At 38.3% G+C, this 23,498-nt stretch overlaps 4 protein-coding genes across 5 annotated transcripts; 2 read left to right on the forward strand and 2 right to left on the reverse strand.

Moving 5' to 3' along the window:
* The first annotated feature begins 1,557 nt into the window (after positions 1-1,557).
* Positions 1,558-7,375, forward strand: LOC121761126 (folylpolyglutamate synthase-like). 2 transcript variants are annotated; one of them, XM_042156721.1, is made up of 16 exons: positions 1,558-1,971; positions 2,354-2,493; positions 2,592-2,657; positions 2,817-2,926; positions 3,101-3,161; positions 3,348-3,431; positions 3,509-3,565; positions 3,710-3,770; positions 4,009-4,055; positions 4,163-4,240; positions 4,811-4,975; positions 5,058-5,336; positions 5,786-5,864; positions 6,090-6,239; positions 6,396-6,556; positions 6,975-7,375. In XM_042156721.1, the coding sequence occupies exons 1-16, from the start codon at positions 1,704-1,706 to the stop codon at positions 7,032-7,034; spliced, it is 1,866 nt and encodes a 621-aa protein (XP_042012655.1). In that variant the 5' UTR covers positions 1,558-1,703; the 3' UTR covers positions 7,035-7,375. The 2 variants fall into 2 exon arrangements, with proteins under 2 accessions (XP_042012655.1, XP_042012656.1); XM_042156722.1 differs by having other exon boundaries at positions 3,106-3,161.
* Positions 7,376-7,988: 613 nt separating this feature from the next.
* On the forward strand, positions 7,989-11,430 carry LOC121762796 (protein YIPF1 homolog). The gene is made up of 6 exons (XM_042158797.1): positions 7,989-8,104; positions 8,671-8,713; positions 8,797-8,883; positions 9,880-10,045; positions 10,258-10,531; positions 11,015-11,430. Exons 1-6 carry the CDS (start codon positions 8,051-8,053, stop codon positions 11,204-11,206), a joined length of 816 nt encoding a protein of 271 aa, XP_042014731.1. The 5' UTR covers positions 7,989-8,050; the 3' UTR covers positions 11,207-11,430.
* A 916-nt stretch (positions 11,431-12,346) lies between these two features.
* On the reverse strand, positions 12,347-15,422 carry LOC121760250 (mannose-1-phosphate guanylyltransferase 1-like). Its single transcript, XM_042155896.1, has 5 exons — positions 15,268-15,422; positions 13,887-14,021; positions 13,694-13,756; positions 13,354-13,593; positions 12,347-13,277 (listed from the first exon to the last, which is right to left on the reverse strand). The coding sequence occupies exons 2-5, from the start codon at positions 13,995-13,997 to the stop codon at positions 12,606-12,608; spliced, it is 1,086 nt and encodes a 361-aa protein (XP_042011830.1). The 5' UTR covers positions 13,998-14,021; positions 15,268-15,422; the 3' UTR covers positions 12,347-12,605.
* Positions 15,423-17,011: 1,589 nt separating this feature from the next.
* Positions 17,012-19,911, reverse strand: LOC121762478 (wall-associated receptor kinase-like 20). Its single transcript, XM_042158361.1, has 3 exons — positions 19,121-19,911; positions 18,970-19,020; positions 17,012-18,246 (listed from the first exon to the last, which is right to left on the reverse strand). Exons 1-3 carry the CDS (start codon positions 19,881-19,883, stop codon positions 17,195-17,197), a joined length of 1,866 nt encoding a protein of 621 aa, XP_042014295.1. The 5' UTR covers positions 19,884-19,911; the 3' UTR covers positions 17,012-17,194.
* Positions 19,912-23,498: the final 3,587 nt, after the last annotated feature.

Genomic DNA, 23,498 nt, shown 5'->3' on the forward strand with positions numbered 1-23,498 from the left:
GCAAAAGGCGATTCCGTTGCCTTGGCGGCCCTCACACTCCGACCCGACATCATGTGAGGGGGTTCAATCAGGATACGCAGTAGCCCGTTAAGGGAGAGACCTTAACCCACTGGCTGCTAGAAGCCCAACAACTACACGACAGCAGTGGGATTAGAACCCAGGTTCATTGCAGCAAGATCTACCCCTCCGTTGCCAACTGCGCTACGCCCTTGCGGGCTATTGCATATTCATGTGTAGAGCTGTGATCAATGTCGAACCAATTTTAAAGACCGAACTAGAGACCAAATCTGGGCCATTAGATCTAGTTTTTTTGATGAGATGTGCTGCTGTGTAAATTTTTCGGTCTTCATTACAAGCCCATTTTACTTCATTGTATAGGTTTATTACTTCATTCCGTACGTAATACCTTGAAACTACAACATGTTTTTACTTTCTTCCAGTAGATTTTGAAATGATTCAACATATGTTTCATTTGAATTCATTAAAATGAGTTTTTACTATTTACATTAAAAAATGCAATTTATTCAAGTGCGTTTATTATTTCATTCAGAAACGTTATTACTTCATTGGATAAGGTTTTTACTTCATTCCAGTAGGACTTCAAATGCTTCTACACATACTTCATTATAATAATTTATTACATCATTCCATATGTTTATTACACCATATCAACGTTGTGGCGGTGGTGATAGATAATATTGTAGAGAGAAAGAACGGCACGCGACGGCGAAACCGCATTTACGTACTGGAATGAAGTAATAATCCTACTGGATGAAGTAAAAACCTACTGGAATGAAGTAAAAACTTACTGGAATGAAGTTAAATCTTCGTAACATGTTAGTATGACTTATTTACCTCCGGATGAATTAAAATAGGCTCGTGATGAAGGCGAAAATAATTGATAAATTTGTGTCTCTCATCCATAAAAAAACTAGATCTAAAAACCCTAATTTGGTATGGTTCGGTGGTTCGGTCTTTAAGAGTAGATTTGTGAATAATGAGACTCTGTGTATATACAGCGACGATCACTCAATACTTTTACCTCCGTTAGTTTAGGCCACTCCCATTAAACAAGTATGCCTCAATGGGCTTAAATTCAACCAAATTTTAAGCCGAAAAATTCAAAATGTTAGTGGGCTAGGGCCAGCCCAACCTGAAAAATTGCACAATAAACAACAATTCGAGCCTCATTGGGTTATAATTTCCTAGCTCGATGCATTCTGAACCGGCTGATCCACCATGAGAAAAAAACACCACCGACTCGAGCGTGATCAACTCGGTTCTATATATGCATCTATGAAATTAACATGCCCTAAAAAAACTCAAGCCTAATTAACAAATTAGATCGACAAATCAATTCACTATACTTAGTAGTTTGTGGAGAAAAATAATGGACGCTTTCCATTATTTTCTAAAATATTAAGTCCAGAAAATTGGAGCCCAGTTGAGATAGCCAGCCCATTGAGGCCCACATGAATTAGCTAGCCCATCCCAGCAAAAATGCCAAATCTGCAATTCTCTCTCCTATTTCTTCACCATTCCTCACAAATTCCGGCGACAGCTCGCCGTCCGTACACCACCGCCGCCATTCAACAACGACGAGACCCAACCCTAAGCTCGACGACAGCTCAACTCAAACCGTGAGCGACGGCGTGGAAGAGAGCGGTGGGATAGCTTGTTAACGAAGAGAGGGAAAAAACGGTATGGTTAAAAGCGTTGAAATAATAAATAGCGCTTTCCGTGGGTCCAATTGTATAACAGACAACCCAATCTTTCCTCATCCTCCTCCCATTCACCAACCGCCACTCTGCATCTCTTCACCTTTTAGCTCGTCAGCTTCACACCAACACTCTCTCTCTATATACACACACAAATACATATATCAATCAAACATCTCTGCTTCGGTGAATCGTACTATCTTCCGATTTTCAAGCAGGGAAGCATTCCGTCGGATAGAAGTGATGTCGAAAGGTGAGCGAGCACGCCTAAATTTTTTCAAATACTGCATTTGATTTAATTTTCCAATAAAACTAGAATGAACTAGTAATATATACTATTCCATCTGATAATTATTGTTGGTAAACTGTGTGGTTGTGTAATCGATACTGTATAATGCTCGTTTGGATAGAAGAAATGTCGAAAGTGAGCACGCCTAAATTCTTTCAAATGCTGCTGTTTATTTAATTTTCAATAGCTTTACAATGAACTAATATACATATGTGTTTGATGTATTGTTGTGTGGTTGTGTAATCGATACTGTATAATGCTCTTTTGAAGTTGGTCACATATCTGTGCTTAGGCATTTCTGCTGATTTAGTTGATTTTTTGTGTGATTTTATCCTTGTAAATAAAGATGGAAATGGATCAGTAGACACTATGCCGTCTCCATACGACGAGGCGATGGAGGCTCTGTCTTCACTGATAACGAAGCGCAGCCGTGCAGATAACAATAACAATGGGGATCGGTTTGACATATTGTTTGATTACATTAAGGTATCTCTGTTCATTTAAATGTCTGTTGGATATGACTCCCTTTTTTATTAATTCAAATCTTGTAACTGTTTTTCATTTTCTTTGTTTTCGAAATGTAGATGCTTGAACTAGAGGAGCCAATAAAACAGATGAAGGTTATTCATGTGGCGGGCACCAAAGGAAAGGTGAGGGGATGGATTTATTAGTATTTTGTGTTTTGATGGATTGCAAATGGCTATACCTCATCAACTTTTTAGCAAATTCATATGAGTCCACTTCTTAGTGCTGGTTTTGTCATGGTATAGCACTGATAAAACTTCTGTTTGGTGCTCTGTAACATGAAGGGGTCAACCTGCACTTTCGCAGAATCTATTATGCGTAATTGTGGCTTCCAAACTGGGCTTTTCACATCTCCTCACCTTATTGATGTTCGAGAAAGATTTAGGCTTAATGGGTATGATCTTAAAAACAGCATGTGTGGAGAATGTCTACTACTATTACAAAGCTTATAGTATTTGCACACAGTCACACACAGAAAGACATAAATACAGATGTGCATATGTTGAGGGGGAAATGAAATCAGATTGACTTTCTTATTTTTATCCCCCACCCCTCCCGGATATTTTAGTTCAGATATTTGTGAAGAGAAGTTTCTGGAATACTTTTGGTGGTGTTGGGATCGACTAAAGGCAAGTATACAATACCGTTCCAGCATTTTCATTATATATATTTTGTTGGTCTTCCAAACTCTTATACTTGAGATACCTTTAAAATCATGGGTCTACATTATCTTGGCATTTTATCTGTACAGAAATGAGGCTGCTGGTTTTAGTTTTCTCTGGGGCCTGCTCAATGATTTTATTGATTTAATGTAGGAAAGAACCTCCAATGAGGTACCCATGCCAACATATTTCCGTTTCCTCGCCTTGCTCGCCTTTAAGATATTTGCAGCTGAGCAGGTAAGTTTTAACTGTACTATGTCATAGATTGTACTGTTTGGGAAAATTTTATCTCATTTTGATGTTATGTGATCCAGGTCGATGTTGTCATTTTGGAAGTTGGTTTAGGTGGAAAATTTGACGCTACAAATGTGGTATGAATCAGACACTCATCTGCACACTGAACTCACCTATATCATTATGTTTAAGTTGAACTATATGATTGTCCGAATTGCAATATCTTCTGAAATATCAGTGTTTCATGGATCTCTAACATTATGATGATGTAATTCATTCAGGTTGAAAATCCAGTCGTCTGTGGCATAGCTTCCCTAGGGTATGATCACATGGAAATTCTTGGTTAGTGCCTTCTCTCCATGATAATTTGACTGTTTTAGGAAGCCTCCTCCCCCTTCAATTTATTATGTACTTAATGATTCCAATACAGACAATGGTTAAGGAATCTAACTTTCTTAGTTTATTAAAATCCCAATGTTACTCCTTCAAGGTGTTGTCTTTTGAAAAGTAAACATGTGTTAATCTTTGTGAAAAAAAAGCATTTCTGTATGTTTTATATATTGATTGGTTCCTTGAGCAGGAAATACACTAGGACAAATTGCTGGGGAAAAGGCTGGAATCTTCAAGGTTGGATGGGCACTGATTTCTGATGCCATGTTCGCTATTTGAGATATAGAGAATGCCAGTAATCTCTTCCCCTCTGTAAAACCTTAATCTTTGTTTTCTGTAATTAGAGTGGTATTCCAGCCTTTACCGTACCACAACCTGAAGAAGCAATGACTGTTCTTGTGCAGAAGGCCGCAGAGCTCGGTGTGAGTTAATATCTCTATAGAAATTGATTATCTGCTCTGTTCAAATTATAGTTTTACATCATAATCGTGAAGATATATCATTGAGCAGCTTGAGGACTATTTGCGATCTTTTTTGGTGAGGGTAGGTAAACCGTAGAGTACTGCTTTTACTGGGGTAGAGACGTAAAGTGGTACTTTTAAGGTGTGGAATTTTATTGAATGAGAATGGAGACCTTGCTTAGTAATATGATTACTGAATTACAATAGATTATGTTTCCCCACCCTCCTTTTATATTTGAGCCTGCTCAAATCAGAGTGTTTGAGGTGTAAGTATTTGGCCTGGTGAAACTATGTCTTGTGATTTACTTAGTTGATGGGGTTATTTGCTGAATACATCTTGTACATTATGAGTCTTTGCAATCTCTGATAAATATATTCCGAGGATGTTAGTAATAAATGATAAGCTGTCCTTTAAAGGTGATATTTCGCAGTGCTTATTCTATTTAGACTTGATGGCCAGCTCATGTTTCCACACTATTTTAATTACAAAGATTTACAATGAGTAAAGCTTACAGTATAATGCTTATATAGGTAAATCTTCAAGTAGCTGATCCTTTAGATCCTAGCCTACTGAGTGATGAGCATCTTGGGCTTGAGGGTGAGCACCAATACTTAAATGCAGGACTTGCAGTTGCATTATGCTCAACTTGGCTTCAGAGGGAAGGTCATGTTGGAATCAATTATTTAAACCAGAATGTAAGCTCTACTTAACTGCAATTCACATTTATTACATCACTCGATATGCTCATCCATTGTTCTGACTTCTGAGCGGATGTAGACCTCTCTCCCAGAGGAATTCATTAGAGGACTTGCGACTGCCTCTTTGCAAGGACGTGCTCAAATTGTCCCTGACCATCTTATTGAGAGTGAGAGCCCAGGAGATCTTGTCTTCTATTTGGATGGTGCCCACAGCCCCGAAAGTATGGAAGTATGTGCAAAATGGTTTTGTCTTGCAACCAAAGAAGATCATAACCCTTCATATAACCAGTCTTACAATATCGCTAAAGGATCACATGAATCAGGGAACAGTGCACCACTCAGAAAGTATCCTACTCAGGTATTTATCGAGAGTTGTGTTGTGCGTGACATATAACCTCATCATTGGCACAAAATTCATTGCATCTTTATAACCTCTTGCGTTGGTAGAACCATCTCTGTTGTAGTACCAGCTCATCTAAGAGAGGATAGAAGTTGCATGACTGTTAATAAGTAAGCTCTTGAGTTTCATGGTTACGATTGATGGGGGAAAATGTGCACCGAGAAAAACAACTTTAATCGTTAAATTATATTGTCTGGTGAGGTATTGTTTGTATCTAGTAAATCTTTAAAATTAGAGCACTTCATGACTGCCATTAAGTTTATAGCTTATCAACCGGAGTTTAAACACTGGTTTGTGGTTAAAATTTCTCTTCTTTCCTTCTGAGTAATACTTATCTTTCTTTCTATATTTATGGGTTAATCAATTATTGACAAGGGATGATTTTTAATTTGTTGGCAAATGTGCAGATTCTGTTGTTCAATTGTATGTCTGTGAGAGACCCTCAGTTGCTTCTTCCACGCTTGATAAATGCCTGCACTAGTCATGGTAAATACCAGGTTCATCAAGTATATTTGGTGTAGAAGTAAATATATACCAATATATTTATTCCTTTGTTATTTTCTGAATTTCAAGGAAATGGTAAGCTTTTTGGTACTAGTCATAGGTTATTATTTATGTAGGCTTCAACCCTCTTCAACAAAGAAAGATGAATAGTAAAAGAATTTAAAAAACAAAACTTTTTAAACAATTTCTCTGCATCAATGCTTTCAGGAGTCCACTTCAAGAAGGCCTTATTTGTTCCAAACACGTCAGTGTATTACAAGGTGGGCACTGCTTTACCTGCTGCTGATGCTCAAGTTGATTTATCATGGCAGCTAACGCTTCAAAGATTATGGGAAAGTCTCATTGTTGGGGAAAAAGGTAAAGTTTCCCCTTGGGTGTATTTGCAATTTTATAGTGGTTGCTTACCTGAATCTCTGACTTGAATTTTCTGCATTTCGTATGGAATATGAATAAATTTTCACATTAAAAGGATGATGTCTCTGTAGCTGGCCTTAACTCTCACTAATCTTGCAGGTAGAGATCCCAAAAACACAGAATTAACGTGTGAAGCTGGCAATAACGATGCTGATAAAGGTTGTCATAACTCTGAGAACAGCACAGTTTTTACATCTCTTCCTCAAGCTATCAATTGGCTCAGGGACAGCGTCCGGAAAAATCAATCTGTTCGCTTCCAGGTAATTTTATTACCTTACTAATCTAGGACAATCATCTGTTTTACCACGTAGAGTAGGGATCCACAGTTACTGTTGCTTTGAACGTTACCCTTCACGATTCATGCAACCTACCACGCTCCTTACTTCCTACGCCATAAAGGAATCACATTTATGATCATTACCGTCACTTCTGAGATGCTCTGGTATTTATGGGAAAGCAACCGGGTCGAGAAACAGGACCAGCATCAAGTCATTAGCTTGCATGATAACATATATCAATGAGCTGCAAAAGTAGTAGTAGTAGTAGTAGTAGTAGTAGTTATTAACAAAAACCATTGAAGTATGTGTGGTAGTCATTTGATATATTTACAAATCCATCTTCACGTAATAATTCTTATTGGCGTTTAACAAGTTTTTGTCTCTGTATTTGCTTCACCAGGTCCTGGTGACGGGCTCGCTACATTTAGTAGGCGACGCGTTGCGATTAATCAAGAAGTAAAGTTGGGAGGATCACATATTTCTCTATAAATGATTTCATCATTCATTATATATTTGATTAATCAAGAAGTAAAGTTGGAAGGATCACAGTTTTCTCTATGTTTGATTTCATCATTGATTAGAGACTCAACAACGAAGAGATGTCTCTTTAACTAACATTGCAGATATTGTATCATCATCTACAAATTTGTGTTTCTAAAAATTTGTTTTTGTTTGTTTTCAATTACACTTGGATGGTTTTTCTGGTTTTTTATTCATGTTAATCTCTTCTTGAAAGTGTAAATGATCTATATGATTGGAGATGTTCATTTTTTTATGTTATAATCATTTTATGTTCATTCATTTACTTGAGTTTACCTTTTGGTTTGATGCACTTAGAACACATCTTTTTGTATTTTATCATTACCGAGTAATTGCAATATTAAGTTTAAAGATTGTATTATAGTACATTCGAAATTCCGAATATCCCATTTTGTAGTACGCCATATCTCACTATCAATTTTTTACTTCAATTTCAAACTCTTGTATTTCAATTTAATTTTAAAAGAGTAAGTTAGTGCTAACCAATTTATAAACTATTTTTATATATAATTGACATGTTTTAAAGTTTGAACTAATGATTAATTATTAGGGTTGATTAATCCATAATTAGCAAGTGTATAGTTTTAAAATTTAGTGAAAAATAATATTAGTGAAATTTATAATAGGATACAGTGAGACATAGTAATAAAATCTTTATATGGGATACAAATAATTTGTATTTTGTCTTGAAAAAAATATAAAATAGCTAAATCCTAAATGCATAGTAGTTGTATAATTGAATTATCACCACTCTTATAAAATATTTTTGTAAATTAACAGCCTTAATATTCGGGTCGGGGCAGCCCGGCGAAACACCGAATAACAAACTCGGGTTCAAAATTTCGCCCCAACTTTTCTTCATAATTCAACAATCAACCCAATATAACATGAATATTAACACGAAGTTTTCTCTTGTCTGCTGAGCTGCTTGAATCAATGGACGAATCCTTCACCAACATCCCCAGCAGCCACTTTGTTGGATCTGTGCCGGTACGATAATCGAAATCCCATAGCTATTTTCTCTGTATAGGCCGAAAATTGCATATGCATGTTTTTGTAATTGTGCCTTTTGGGGCACTTTTTTAGGGCGGGGAGTATTGCTTGGATCAGTTTTGTGTTTAAGTTATCACATTGTGATATTTGCAATAGAGAATTGTTTTAGCATGAATTTGAGGTCTGGAAGGAAGATTCTCCTGGAATTTGAGCATTAAGTTAAGTGGGTTTCCTTTTCTATCACGTTTTTCATTTGTGAGGGTTTCCCTTGTCTATGTTTTATTTTGTCCAAGTAATTGGGAATGATAGAATGTTAGCTTCTTGGTCTATACTGTAATAGATCGTATTTACTCAATTGAGGTTTGAGTTACTCTTTTCCTGTTTATGATGGCTACATTTTGACCTAAGCTTTTAGGCATGGGTTTGATTGTCAATTTGTTATTCCATTAAGATTAAGCTACATATTTTTGAAGAATAGATATAAATGGCTCCTAGCCAAGATATAATCTGATTGCGAATTTGAATTTATTGATTTGTTTTATGATGTGCCTGGATATGCACAGGCTGTTATTAGTGAAGATAAGAAACCCGCTAACCTGCCAGAAGGTACAAGATCTTTTAAAAGTTTCATTTGTATTTGCTAATTTTATTCAATAATAATGCATTCACTGACTCTGAATTTCATGTAGTTCCAGGAGCAAACTTGCAAATATTTCCCCCCAATACTAATAATGGTCAGGGCTACCAAACGATAGGTGGTCCCAGCGGTAATGCTGGTAAGTAATAGAATCCTATATTTACGTGAATTGTTTATTTTGCAGGGATCATGGAGTATTTAACTACTGCATCCTGTGATTGTATTGTGCTATTGTTTAAAAAATAGTTCTTTTCTCTATTAGAGTATTAGCTATGCTTTGTCAACTAGCAAACCTTAGTTTTTCTTTTGCTTGTTTCTCGATTGTAGCTGCATGAGCAGAATCACCATTTTCAACCAACGAAATCCTAGAATAGTTCTGAAACGAAGGTAGCTATCAGCCTATTACTGTTGAAGAATTATATAGGACACTAGGAAGCTAGTTGGAGCAGTATAGCGTTTGACTCTACATGTAAGAAGCTCTACTCGATCGGAACACATGATTTCTAGGTGGAAAATTAGACTTCCATTCAAGAGAAATTGCCATCAATTGTTGCGTGTAGGAATGGGATGGGGGTGGTAATAAATCATTCTGATCTTTAATTTCCATGGTTAATTCAACTTTTGCTTGATCCTTTAGGTTGAGCATTTAAAACATTATTATTCTTTGGGAGGATAAGGGAGATAATCATTTACTGGAATTCGTAGAGAAAATTTTAGTTTCAATTATAGTCTAGTTTGTGCAGCTTGCTTAAGTATTGTGATTTCAGGATTTTGTACAATAAGTGATAACTTTCAGATTGAGCTGTGGGCTGTGGCCATAAACCGTGCCAATGCCCCCCTTGAAATGTAATGAGATAATGCATATGAAGAAATGAGAATTTAGCAATTGGCATGACATGCTTATTAGTGCTGGCGAGTCAATATCACAATCAAATGTTGTCACTTGAAAGTAGCTCGAATAATCATGCTTTTACCATGACAAACAACATGCTCATTAGTTAATATACCCTTGTACATACAGCGTGAATTGCATTCTGTCCCCCTCTTTGTTAAAAGACATATTTCTTCAGTTTACATTTGAAACTACTTAATCATTCTAGGTTCTCAAGTTAGCTATATATGTGTATGTTCTCAGATGATGGTGGTCCACAGCCAACAAACAACTGGAAGGGATTATTCAGCATCTATTCATACACACAATATTTTAATGTAGACACCGACATTGTTTTGAACAGATTGATAAGTTCTTTGTATCCTACAACCGGAGACTTTGTCAACAAGATTGATGCAAACCCAGACCTGTAAGTTTGATGATGAACAATCCATGAAATTGTTGGATATCGTATCAACTACTTGCCGTACCGATCTTTGCCTTTGTGGTTGCAATTTTTATTTATAAGGGGTTTGCTTGAAAATATATTTCTTCTCAAAATCTGAATTCATAAACAGAAATGTTGTGACTTGATTATTTTTGCGGCTCCCCATGACATTGCTCATTTCTTTCTATTTTCAGCTATGGGCTTGTCTGGATCTCTACTACATTGGTTTTTGTGATTGCCTCGCTTGGAAATTGTGCCACCTACTTAATGAACAGCAAAGGCAACCCAAATATCACATGGACATTTGATGTCAACTATGTAAATGTCGCAGCAGGCTCCATTTATGGATATGCGCTCATAGTTCCGCTGGGATATTACTTTTTGCTTCAGTACTTGGGTGCAAGTGTCAGCCTCGTACGCTTTTGGTGCTTGTGGGGATATTCTCTTTTCATTTTCATCTTGATTTCTGTAAGTATCTTTTTTCCCACTCACCTCCATTTTTTGGTGTTCAAGTTCTAACAATTGTTTATTTCCCTATAAAACTGTTCGCAACCCTTCAGAGCAGTTTTAAATTCTTAGTGTCTACTAATACTACGGAGTACTAAACAAAAAAATTCGGTTAATGCTAATGTTTTGTGAACTTGTAATTGCTCCAATAGTCTTGTTACATGAAGTACCTCTTTTCTCTTTTCCCCTATTTTTTCTCTTTTTTCACTTGGGGAATGCCTTTTGAGCCTCACTGCTTGATGAAGATGGATTTGATTGAACAGTTGGATCGATTCCATCATGAAAATGGCATTATATGCTTTTAAATACCTGTTAGATGACAGAAGCTTGTGCTGCTTGAGAGTTGAGACGATCTATTGGCTGCATTTTGCTTCTCATCAACAGTCTTTCCCTAGTTTTTTTCCGTGCGCAATATCTGATGCTTGTTTTTCATTGCCTGTCCAGTTTCTGTTGCTGATTCCCCTTGAATTTCTTCGGTGGATTATCATATTGGTTGCTGGTGCTGCATCAGCCAGCTTTGTCAGTTTGAACCTCAAGAATTATGTACAAACCGCTGATACTATGATTGTGGTCGTCTCAGCATTCGTGCTGCAAATGGGTTTGTCAATCTTCATCAAGATGTGGTTTTTCCCCTAACTTGTACTTTATCGTGTTTTTCTATGTTTGAGTACAGAACTGGACTTACTAGCCTTGTAAACGTTTTTTCCACAGTTTAGTATGTAGTCGTTGGTTGCTGGTGTATTCTTATATTGTAAGCACTGGTGTCTGTGTATATTCTCAAATGCTACAAATTTGGTTGGAACTTTGTAAGGATTCTGGTTTCTGGTTAACTGTCTTGCATATATTAATTCATTTTGAAATTTGGACTCCATCAAAATTATTTCAAAGTTTTAATATACTATCAATGATGTACTCCCTCTGTCCCGGCTAAGATGACACATTTCTTAGCCGGCACGTGATTTTAGGAGTTATTGGTTAAAGTGTTTAATTGAAGAGAGAAAAGGTGTTGTAAAATCAAAATAGAGAGAGAAAGAAAGATGAATATTTTAATAGGAGTTAGATAAAGTGGTTAGGTGTATTAATTTGGGAGAGAAAATTTTCGAAAAGGAAATGTGTCATTTTAGGTGAGACAAACTAAAAAGGAAAACGTATCATCTTAAGCAGGACGGAGGTAGAAGCTGACATGTAAATTGTCCAAAGATTGATTGTCTATCAAGAACAATCGATTTTTGATCTTTTTAGCTGTGCAACGCAATAATGTCAGCTAATGTCAAATCATTTTCATACAAAAAAATGAATGCTACTTTATGTTTATGTCAATTTTTCGTCCATTTTATATACAGTTGAAAAATATTATAAAGTGTACATAAGATAAACTATGGATAATATATCAATTTAAACAATCAATCATGATTTATAATATAATGATCTGCTAAAGGACAATTGAAATAATTAGCCCAAGACGTATCTTCTTTAAAAAAAAGGATCCATGTCGCCTAAGGTGTTACTTATTTTGCATGATTTTCTACGTTAGAAAATTGGATGAAATAAATTGATTTGGACCTTTCCTATATAAAATTGATGAAAGAAATTAGGTATGTGAAAAGATTAGCTGCCACAAAATCCAAACCCAACCCAAAAGAGGACCCCATTCATTTAATTATTAGTAATTATTAATTCATATAACAAAATAAAAGTATAAATTTGATACTATTGAATATTGAGATGCAAAATAATGTACCAAAATTCTGCAATCTAATTTGAAGAGATTACACATCCAAAACAATTCATCATCCTTATACAATACATCCACAAAAAAAGTTACCAAGAAACAATGCTTAATTTAAACTTATTTCTATTTACAAGATCACATCACATAATTGACACACAAATCCAAGGCAGGGACTGACTTCTACAGTTGGTTAAATCAAAAATCAAAATCAAGAATCGAAGAAGCACTAGAACAAATCACAAACCATTACATATTTCAGACATAGTATAGCTTAGTAAACAAGATTTGGTAATAGAACAGACCTCACATCACAATCTCTGGCTTCAGGATGCTGGACTTGATCTCCTTGTGAGGCAAGACCACGCCGCCGTTACTGTAGACCTCATCCCCGACGTGGACATCTTCGCCTAGGATGGTCATGTTCTCCGCCCGAGCCCACTGACCGACAGTGGAGTGCCAGCCGATGATACTGCCCGAAACGCAAGCGTGTTTCTTGATCCGGACTCCCCGCATGACTGTGCAGCGAGACAGCCTCACGCCCGACTCGACAACGCAGCCGGGGCCAATTGCAACGTCGGGGCCGATCAAGCATCCCTCGCCGATTTTGGCAGTTTCGTCCACCAAGACGTTGCCGATTATATTAGTGCCAGAGGCCAGCAGCGGAGACGACTGCTTCCTCAAGGAGTCTAAGTAAAGTCTCAGGCCGGTGATGTAGTCCTTTGGCTGCCCGATGTCCATCCAGAATCCCGACAGCACCATCGCGTACAGCTTTTTCTCGGCTGCAATTTTTGGGAATACCTCTTTTTCGATGGAGGTGGGCCGTAGCTCAATACGGTCCAGAACTGAGGGGTTGAGCAGATAGATGCCAGCATTGATCTTGTTACCCACGAATATCTTTGGCTTCTCGACAAACCTCTCGACCTTCCCAGTCGACTCTTCCATAATGACAACGCCATATTTTGAAGGCTCGTCCACCTATATTGGCTATTTAAATTAATCTTTGTCACACACAGATCCGAGAAATAATGCGACTGGAGTATCGAGATACTACCTTGGTCACCATGATAGAAGCCTCTCCTCCGTGGGATTTGTGGAATTCGATCATGTCTTTTAGCGGGTATTCACTGATGACATCACTGTTAAGTACGAAAAATGGCTCGCCAGAATCATCAATAAGTTTGTCCCTAGCTAAAGCAAGGGGACCTGCAGTACCGAGAGGCTCGGTCTCTTGTGAGCATGTAATCTTTATCCCGAGCTTTGCCTCGAAATCCTTCAAGAAGTTCATCATTACCTGAAAAGGTCCATATTTAGCAATGATAATCCACTTAAAACTAGATTTTCAATATGAAAATTTTACAATGGTAGAAACTGAGAGTCGATCGACAGGTTACCTCTGGCTGATAATTGATTGCCAAGACCACTTCAGTAACCCCAATAGCCTTGAGGGCTTCTATCTGATTCGTTGTTAAATATTATCGTCAGAGTACATATAGAAGAAAATAGATATATATCTTGGTCCCTGATGCAGTCATGAATCAACATACGACATGATTGCAAGCTAATATAATTAAGAATATAACATACCTGATGCAAAATCATGGGCTTGTTTCCAAAATCAACAAGTGGCTTTGGCACGCTGAGTGTCAACGGCCTCAATCTGGTTCCAAACCCTCCAACAAGAATAAGTGCCTTCATCTTAGCTATGATGTTCTAAAAATCCTGTAAAAGAAGAGTTATAAATATTCGTCCTTAACCCTTTCTCTGTTTATGTAGCTCAAACGAAACTCTATATTGACATCGGTAATGGAATATAATGACAAATGGCATGCTCACATCAAGTTTGTTGGCCCTTCAGAGCATAAAATAAGCACGATAGTAATAAGTGGAAAGAAGAAAGTAACAAAAAGAATTGGAAAGGGAAAGATCAAAACATTTTGGGAAGTCGGATATCAACAGATGTGCTATGTGATCAACGCAGTAGCTAGGAACGCAAGAGAAAACATCCAAAGCTTTAGCTGAAGAAAGAAACAAATTTTCCAGCTATACCAAAGTTGGATACGTTGATTTCGTGACAAAAACAAGAATTTCTAGAGGATAAACTAGATACAGTACTCATTCTGCAACCATACCATAGTTGTGGGTGGGGTCCATCTACAAGAGTTTAATGAAAATCATTAAGATCTAACTCTGCATCTAAATGTTGAATTCCAAAAATATATAAAAGAAACAAAAAGAAAGTAAAAGTAATACCAACAAACAACCAGCTTCCACTCTAAAGTACACAGATGAACTTTCCCTCTAAGTTTCTTGTCGAATTTCGCTACACTAACTTATAGGTAAAGTGCAATTGAGGGAAGCCGTTTCAATGAAACTAACATTTCTTGTGTGGCACGGCCTAAACCTCCACGAAACTAACGCGTGAACTTAATTCGATCAGAAATAGCGGAGAGATCACGGTTGTAAACCTCTTACCTACTTCCTTTTCGGGTTAGATTAAAACCTCAAGATCTTACTCAGTCTTGATCAACATATAGTAATACACAAAATACCGACTTACCATAACCTAATTCATGAATATGATAGACACATCTAGAAAAAAAATGATCAAGAAAATGGCACACTATCCAATTATAACCTCATTCACAGCAAAACACCATTTAGTCACTCAAAGACTCCAAATTTATATCTGATCCAAAAAAGCACAGCAAAAACGGATGCATTAAAACACACCTTTCCACAATTCAATCAGCAAGAATATATGTTTACATACAAAAAAACAAAAAAATAAAGCAACCCCATAACAGAAATCACTATAAATCAGCTCCTTCAACAAACGGCTCGATTCAAACATTCACATTGTTAAATATCATAAAATTGACAGCACAAAAATCTAGAACAAGCTATGAATCGTATCAAATGTGAATTCCAGCAGAAACCCAGATCACGTTGGGAAAAAAGATCAAACCTTGAAGAAGCGATTGGAAGGAATTGGTGGAGAAAATTCCCCCTGGTGTTGAAGGAGAAACCACCACAACAGAAGCGTTGTTGGTGGAATTTATGTGCAGTGTGGTGTGTGTGTCGGTGTGGATTGACGATGTGGACCGGACAGCGAAGCTCTTCCTCTTGGAATTAATAAATATATATCCATTGTAATAATTGGTGGGTGCCATTGCCATGCCATTTTTTTCTAACGCCACACCCAATAACTTCACTTATTTTGTTTTGTTTGTTGTATGTTTCTTTCTTTGTGTTGTTTTATTTTTTTATAAATTGTGAAAAATACTTATTTTTGTTCGTGAAATATAAATTTGGTAAGAGAAATATACATAAAAAGCGATTTAATTATTATTAGTGAAAAGTTTTCGTTGATGGGAATAAGTTTTATTAGAGTTAAAGCATTATGTGATAACAAATTCGTAATACACAACACGGACGAATTTATTGCACAACACATACAGTTTAAGAAAATTTTCGTTTGAATATTTTCCTACTTTGCAATCGATATTTGACTGAATGAAAGATCATTTCATTTAAATGTGTGATCCGATTTTAATATAAGTGAATAACGATAAATTTAAAGGGGCGGGAGCTTGGAGAGGGCGATTGCCCCCAGATCACCGCGAGAGTCTAACTTTCTTTTAGGGTAGGTCGACACGCTATAACTACCTCTTGATTTGTATGTTTCTTTAAGATAATATGTCATTTTTTTATTACAATATAAAATTATAATTTTATTTAGAGAATAAAAGCTCCTCCCTTCTTCCTTCCTTCATTCATATGGAAATTCGTTATATCATTACATGAGAAATGGTTCTCAATTCTCATAGTAGAAATTGCAAGAGGGCAAAGAAAGAAGTTAATACTACTATGAGTGGTTTCTGGTTTGGCAGTATTAATAACCTAAACAATTATTGCCTTATCTGCAACGTTTTCATACAAAAAGGTACAGCTGAGCTGTAGCTGTCAGGCTCCATATATAACACAGCTATCAACTTTTTTAACTACCTTTTGACTATTTGAGGTAAACTCTTCACCTTTACTACTCTTCTCTTTTACTATTTGAGGATGCTCAAAACTTTCTTGAATGACAAGAAGTTATAGGCTTTTAGTAGTTCCAGGTTGGGAAAAAAATCAGTTCAAAACGAAGCCACCAAATGGATAAATGGATCAGTGTTGGATGGAAGGATTCTAGCCTCCGACGAATGGTGGGATCGCTTAATGGATGGATCGTATCAACGCAAATGAATGATAGATCGAACAACCGAAACAAGAAATCGAGTTCTACTATATGGGCTTTTATATGCTACTATATCACGAGTTGGAGATAGGAGGACTCGAAACTTAGACATCTTAGTTCTCAATTAGAATTCAAAACCGAAACAAAGAATATCTTGGAATTCGAATTCAAAGGGATTTGTGTATCCTGACTAGACCTTAGTAGCTCCAAATCACCAGATTCGTTACAATTCCTCTTGGAATAACGAACTAGCCCGTGACTTGGTCATTCCTAAACAAGTCACGTAGGGTACAACGAACTAACCCAACTCCACATTGGATCAAGATTAAGGTCATAAGGATCAAACATTGCTGATTCACACTACAAAGCCATAAAATTCTCCTTTTCCCCCAAATTTCAAATTGAAGATAATTTTTTAATGATATTGTTTGTGATTCATGAATATTGAGATTATTCTAGCTAGAAGATTGTATTTAAAATGGAAATATTCAAAGAAAAAGTGTTCACTAGCTAACCACAAACTATGTACAATAAGTGAAATCAACATTCAAGTGTAGGATTAAAAACCAAAGGAGAAAAACAAAGAAAGAGCTCCCTCCAAAAAAACCCATCATAACTATCGGTATGCATATATGTATATTAATTCCGATCAGAGCTAAGCCTCGGCGGGCTTCGCCGTCGCAATACTAATGATATACTCAATCTCCTCCGCCACCTCCTTCATCGACGGCCTATTCTGGCGCCGCTCCTCCAAGCACCCGACCGCGAGGAACCCCAACGCCTTCATCGTCTCCAGCTCCAAGCCGCTCGCCCCCTCCTTCAGCCCCGGATCCACCGCTTCCATCACCCTCTCCGCCTCCACCAGCCGCTGCACGTACACCGCCAAGTTCACGTCGTCTGCGTCCCTGTTAAAGTCGATCGCCCTCTGCGACGTCAGCAGCTCCAGCAGAACAACTCCAAAACTGTAAACATCGCTCTTGTCTGTAAGCTGGTAGTTCCTGTAATACTCTGGGTCCAAATACCCGAGCGTGCCTTGGGCGCACGTGGATATGTGGCTCATATCCGTGTGGGCCAGGCGCGAGAGCCCAAAATCGGACACCTTCCCGTTCAACTTCTCGTCGAGTAAAATGTTGCTTGACTTGACGTCGCGGTGGTAGATGGGTGGCACTGCTGAGAAGTGGAGGTAGGCCAGGCCTTCAGCAGTCGCGTGGGCAATGCTGAGGCGGCGTTTCCAAGAGAGAAGCTCTCTCTTGGGGCCTCCTAGGTAGTCTAGGAGGGTCCCATTAGAGATGTACTCGTAGACTAGCAGTGGCTGCTGCAGCTCTACGCAGCAGCCAAGCAGGCCTACGAGGCTTCTGTGGTTGACCTGGCACAGGATCCGGACTTCGTTGAGGACCTGGTCCGTGCTCTTGGAGTTTCCGAGCTTGGCGCACTTGACAGCGACTACGGTGCCGTCGTCGAGGATGCCCTTGTAGACTTCGCCGTAGCCGCCTGCGCCGAGGAGGCGGTCCTTGGCGAAGTTGTTGGTTGCCTTCTTTATCTCTTTGCCGGTGAAGACCTTCGCGGATTTACCTCCACCGGCGTTGAGGATCTCCTCACGCTCGCGCGTGAGGCGATCCTGCTCGCGCTTGATGCGCTGGTGGCGCCGGTAGAAGAAGAAGCCGATCAGGGATGCTAGTAGCGCCACCCCAAGGCCAACGGTCACACCTGCATAAATTGTTACTATTAGTTTTAGTAATACTATTGGAATTTGTTAATTTATTAAATCATCATTATATTATTAAATGCAGACCAGGAGTGAAGTAAGGGACGGAGGGAGTAGTATACTAGCAATGGAAAAAATGTACATCCTTTTTTTCTGCAGTGTGAAAATATTAAATTATTCAAATCGAGAGCTCAAACAAAATTCACTCAAGTTTGAATTATTGATAGAGAACATGATCTCTATAACAAAAAAGTCAACTTTAGCATACCCTACCATGTTATGTACATTGAATTTTATTCAAACAGACTGTACACATCGACACAAAATTAAACTCCATATCTCATTAGTCATTATTCTAGTGGGAATATTTTTCTTCCTAATTCATTATGACTGGTAATAATAAAGTCCCCTTCTTCCACCAATATTCACATACAAAAAGAAACAAATAAAATCTACCAAGTCTTGGTCATATAAAGGTCAAATGGCTATGCCCAATAAAATAATAAATGTCGTTTTTACTAGGTGATCTAACACTATCCAACTAGTATAACTAATCAAAAACTCATTCATGTATACACAACACAATACAACAGTGGACATAAGTTGGATTGGAGTTAATCGCATTACCTCTGTTTTCTAAGACCGACAACAGACTTTGTTCATCGTGTCTGATCTCATGAATTTTGTGTCATTAATCTATATATATCATTATAGGAATAAATTACCTGTAATAAGCGCAGTTCGATCTTTGCCACAACCGTCTGGATCTTTACACTCTACATATCAACATTAGATTTAAATTAGTATCAAAATTAATGACACATCATTAATAGGAGTAATTAATAAATGTTCCAAATATACAAAAAAAAAACCAACCTAGAGCACATAGTCCAGAAACCGGGTCCCACTCCAGACCCGAATTACAAAAGCACCTTCTGACCGATCCGCCCGAGTACCGGTCCGGCCCGCAGGTCGAACCGGATCCGCAATCCGCCTGGGCCGCGCAGACGGGCTCAGGCGGCAGAAGCCAGAGCAGCTCCACCGCCGGCTGCGGCCACCTCGCCACGGGCAAGTCCGGATCCAGGTTGACGAAGCTGCGGTAGGCCCGGCAGCCCTCCTCCCTGACCCGGATCTGGTAGGCCGTGGTGGAGCCGCCAGCCCTGAAGGCGCAGCACTGGGTGCCGCGGCAGGGGCTGGCGGTGGCGTTGCTGTAGACGTGGCAGAGGCTGGTGGAGGTGCAGTTGAGGGGGGAGTTGAGGATGGAGTCGGTGCAGTTGAGGTAGAAGATGGTGTTGCTGCTGGTGATGTTGAAGGGGGCGGAGGGGCTGAGCTGGAGGCCGTTGGAGGGGAGGTCGGCGGCGAGGCAGGTGTTGGGAGGGAGGGGAGGGGGGGTGATGGTGAGGCGCTGGGTGGAGGGGGAGATGGAGGCGATGGGATAGGTGTTGTTGGAGGAGTCGAAGAGGAGGGTGGAGGCGGCGGAGCACCGGATTTTGTAGGCAGGGTCGCCGCAGGTGGGGGCGGTGCTCAGGGGGTAGGGGACCGGGGTGGGCCCGCACGGGGGGCAGGGTGGGAGGGAGAGGGACGGGATCGCGGCGTAGGATAGCAGCGCCGCCGCGAAGAGGAGGAGGTGGGCGGCCATGGCGGCGTAGAGTGGTGGTTATTGGATGAGTTTATTTTTATGGAAATGGAGGTGTTTTCATTAAATAACAAGTGCTTCCTCCATTTTTCAATACGAGTTTTAAGAAATGCTAAAAAATTTTAAATGAGCGAATGGAATATGGGCTTACTATTCACGGTAAAAATGAATTGAGACTCTTATTCATGTACTAAGAGAATACTTCCTTTCATTCGTTATTAATTGAATTATTTTGCATTTCAGTAAATTTCAAGATAATAAGCCATTTCTATTTTAGCATAAGGTAATATTTTCTCAGTATTTTATTATATTTTATCTCTTTATTTTATTCTATTTTTTATTTTATTTCCTTCCTATTTAACACTAAATATCTCCTTTTCATATTCGCAGAAAAAAGTTAGTCAACTAGAGGATATACAATCACATGTGATTTTATTTGGAATTTTTATCTTCTTTTTGTTTTCTTTATGGAGGTAATTAATAACGGAATTCTGGTCAAACGTTTGAAATTTATGGGTGCAAATGTTTATTTAATCCCATGTTCTGGAAGGGGCATTTTGGGCTTTTAAGTTTTAATTGTTTATTTTTGTAAAATAGTAAATGGGAATGTGAAATTGTAAATGAATTACGCCGGACTACTGCAGCAAGCAAATTTTATTAGCAGCATTGAGCTTTTTAATACTCCAGACTACTTCCTACAGACTAGGAAGTAATTAGTTATTTAATAAATATATTGAAATAAATAGGTTATATGTATGGAAAATTATGTAAAATTGAGGGGGCAATTTGCCCTTGGTGTGCATAAGGTGGCTCTACCACTGAACTAAGCTATTCATGATTTATTCGACTTTTGACTTGCTAAAATTCGTCTCAATTTTAGTATTCATCTCATCAGTTCATGAAGAAGTTTGTTAGAGGATATAATTTGGAAAATGTAAGATTGTTAATTTGAGCAAACACAGTGTAAAGTATAAACACTTAACATTGTGTAAACATTTAGTAATTTACTAATAACAATCGAAGAATCTCTTGTCTATTTTGTTCTACACAATTATGCAATCCCAAATTAAGATGTATAAAAGGGTATAAACTTAAGATAGAGAATGTGATGTACTAATAAAAATAGCAAAACTGCACAAATTTGGCATCTTATCATACAAAGGAAAGTACTCTTAGATACCTTTGAAGTAATGTGATCGAACACGTTCATGAAACATGTTACTAGAAAATAAAGGTGGAACATTTAAAACAGAAAAACGTCGTCAATTTATTTTCATATTTTTGAAGAAAGAAAAATGAATAAGGTATGTTATATACTCCACTCTTTTTATGGGCATCAACATATCTTTTTGAGTAGTAATGTGTGAACATTGACCTAACTCTCGTTGACTGGGAGGGTTCCTCCACTTCCACAAAGTCATCCTTGTATAATTATTTTAATACAAATTAATTGATATGTAACTACCAACACGATAACAAATCCTACCAATAACCATTCAAGATACAGGATTGGTATTTATACCTTTTACTTGTGAAAATTTGAAATTGATTGGTTTCTTGGCCTCAAAGTCAACTATATTGTTGGCTTCCAAAAAAATATTTCTTAATTTTTGGATAAATTATTTATCATACTTTTGATTTTCTTCAAATCTTTGTTGTTGAACATATTTAAGTCCTCTCTTGAAATAAATCCATGTCTATTTACCATACCTTAATCCTGAATAGTTGAAAAATAATTCTACTTCCTCCTCCGTTCCTTGAAAGGTATGAATATTTATTTGACAGTGCATAATTGGTAAAGTAAGAGAGAGAAATGATATTGTAGGTAGTTTTAATAGAAAGTGAGCTCTACATCATTAGTAGCATAGTGTACTTGTATAAATTGTAAATAAAATGATGTGTAGGGGTACTGTGTTGTTTAACTATTCCAAAATAAGAAAATTCATATTTTTATGGGACGGACTAATAAGAAAATACTAATTCATACATTCCAGGAACGGATAGAATAGTGTGATTTGTGAATTGATTGGAGTACAACTCATGATGAATAGTTAAGATATGATATGATATGATTTGTCTACTACTGTTGATGCCCGTCCTAAGGCCATCTGCAACGCTGTCTCTTATCCGTCCCTTAAATTACTATTCATGGGCCCTCACTATACTTTTTTACTCCTTCTCTTAACTAAGGGACGGAACCTGCAACCCTCCATCTCTTATCCGTCCCTTAACCGCCTCTTAAATTACTATTCATTCAATTTCATTTTTTATTTTTATTTCCAACAAATTCAATTAATAAAAACACACTTCATTAAAATGTTGCCTCCAAGAGGTCTTAGTATCAATCACAGCAACGAAGTAGGAAAAAATAGAATGTGGAGATAAAACAATAAATAGTCTTAGCAAAAAAAAACGGTATCACAACAAAAGGAAAACTAAAATGAAGCAAACTAAACCATGACTATCAATCTCGAACTTCTTCTTCCTCCCACTCCTCCTCCTCCTCGGCCTCACCATCAGTCTCCATATGCGAGTTCTCTTCCTCCTCGAGGGGTTCCTCTTCTTCCTCGAGGGGTTCCTCCTCTTTCTCCTCGTCTTCTCCTTCAATGCGAACTGGGGAAGGAACTGTCGTGATTATTTTCTCGACCTCCCTTCCTATTCTTAAAGGGGCCGAAGTGCGCATCCCGGGCCTTGTTCTTCGGGGCACACGTGAGACATGTGGCTCACTATCAGATCGAAACTTCCTTGCATGTGTTTGCTCAGGCGGATAAATCTGTGGTGGTGGAGAACGTGGTGGTCCGTCAGCTGCCCTTATTAAGGCCGGAAGTAGTACTTCCAGAAGACCGGGCAAGTCCCCACGCGGTGTGTATTCGGGCAGGCTATACCACGTAAACGATTCTGCCGCTTGAGCTACCCACTGACTCCAGATGAGCGGTAGAGTGTGAATAAGCTTTGTGATTCCAGCATGGTGGGTGGCTCGCCCGAACGCATAGGCGTCCATCCAAAGATTCAAAATTCAGTGACGTAACTCATGAGGTCAGTCCTTCCATCCCATTCATAATCCCTATATTTCTCCACGGGGAAATTTCTATTTTTGGCGTATCTATTACGCATCTGGGCAAAATATGATCCAACCATCTACATAGAAGGAAAATCTCAACATCAGCTCAAGATAGGAAAGAACAAAGAAGATATATGGCTCTGAATGATGTTGAGAGTATGGAATGGGTACATATAGATGTGTATACAAGATAAGGGTATGATGATTGCATCATGCCAAAAAAATAAACTTGGGTGCTCAAGGTGGATGGTTCACTCATTCTGTTTGATTTCGCATTTGATCATGTCACAGTATGTCGACTTTTATTTCCCATAGGCTACTTGCCTCGTATTTCGTACTTCCACATTTATTTTCGTCGCGAAATTATATATTACGTATTCTATAGGTACATATGGTTACAGACGTTGTACACAGCCAGCGTTTCCTTGGGGCTGTACGGATGCCGGCCTAGATCCTCCTCCTCCTCCTCCTCGTCCGCCTCCGCCTCCGCCATGGAGCTTCCACCGCCTCGGCCTCCTCCATCGCCTCAGCCTACTTCCGGAGTCGGTTCAACCGAA

The sequence above is a fragment of the Salvia splendens genome, chromosome 13, assembly GCF_004379255.2.
Source record: "Salvia splendens isolate huo1 chromosome 13, SspV2, whole genome shotgun sequence".
Lineage (NCBI taxonomy): Eukaryota > Viridiplantae > Streptophyta > Magnoliopsida > Lamiales > Lamiaceae > Salvia > Salvia splendens.

What these genes read in the sequence shown, in the direction of transcription:
- LOC121761126 (XM_042156721.1), top strand. Translation starts at nt 1,704, where the DNA reads ATGGTTAAAAGCGTTGAAATAATAAATAGCGCTTTCCGTGGGTCCAAT. An exon ending in TGGCGGGCACCAAAGGAAAG is followed by an intron (nt 2,658 to 2,816) that starts GTGAGGGGATGG and finishes TGTAACATGAAG; the next exon opens with GGGTCAACCTGCACTTTCGC. An exon ending in TCAGAAAGTATCCTACTCAG is followed by an intron (nt 5,337 to 5,785) that starts GTATTTATCGAG and finishes GCAAATGTGCAG; the next exon opens with ATTCTGTTGTTCAATTGTAT.
- LOC121762796 (XM_042158797.1), top strand. Translation starts at nt 8,051, where the DNA reads ATGGACGAATCCTTCACCAACATCCCCAGCAGCCACTTTGTTGGATCT. An exon ending in ACTTTGTTGGATCTGTGCCG is followed by an intron (nt 8,105 to 8,670) that starts GTACGATAATCG and finishes GGATATGCACAG; the next exon opens with GCTGTTATTAGTGAAGATAA. An exon ending in ACCCGCTAACCTGCCAGAAG is followed by an intron (nt 8,714 to 8,796) that starts GTACAAGATCTT and finishes AATTTCATGTAG; the next exon opens with TTCCAGGAGCAAACTTGCAA.
- LOC121760250 (XM_042155896.1), bottom strand. Translation starts at nt 13,997, where the DNA reads ATGAAGGCACTTATTCTTGTTGGAGGGTTTGGAACCAGATTGAGGCCG. An exon ending in AGCCCATGATTTTGCATCAG is followed by an intron (nt 13,757 to 13,886) that starts GTATGTTATATT and finishes ACAACGAATCAG; the next exon opens with ATAGAAGCCCTCAAGGCTAT. An exon ending in CTTCTATCATGGTGACCAAG is followed by an intron (nt 13,278 to 13,353) that starts GTAGTATCTCGA and finishes TAGCCAATATAG; the next exon opens with GTGGACGAGCCTTCAAAATA.
- LOC121762478 (XM_042158361.1), bottom strand. Translation starts at nt 19,883, where the DNA reads ATGGCCGCCCACCTCCTCCTCTTCGCGGCGGCGCTGCTATCCTACGCC. An exon ending in TTCTGGACTATGTGCTCTAG is followed by an intron (nt 19,021 to 19,120) that starts GTTGGTTTTTTT and finishes GTTGATATGTAG; the next exon opens with AGTGTAAAGATCCAGACGGT. An exon ending in TCGAACTGCGCTTATTACAG is followed by an intron (nt 18,247 to 18,969) that starts GTAATTTATTCC and finishes CAATTTATGCAG; the next exon opens with GTGTGACCGTTGGCCTTGGG.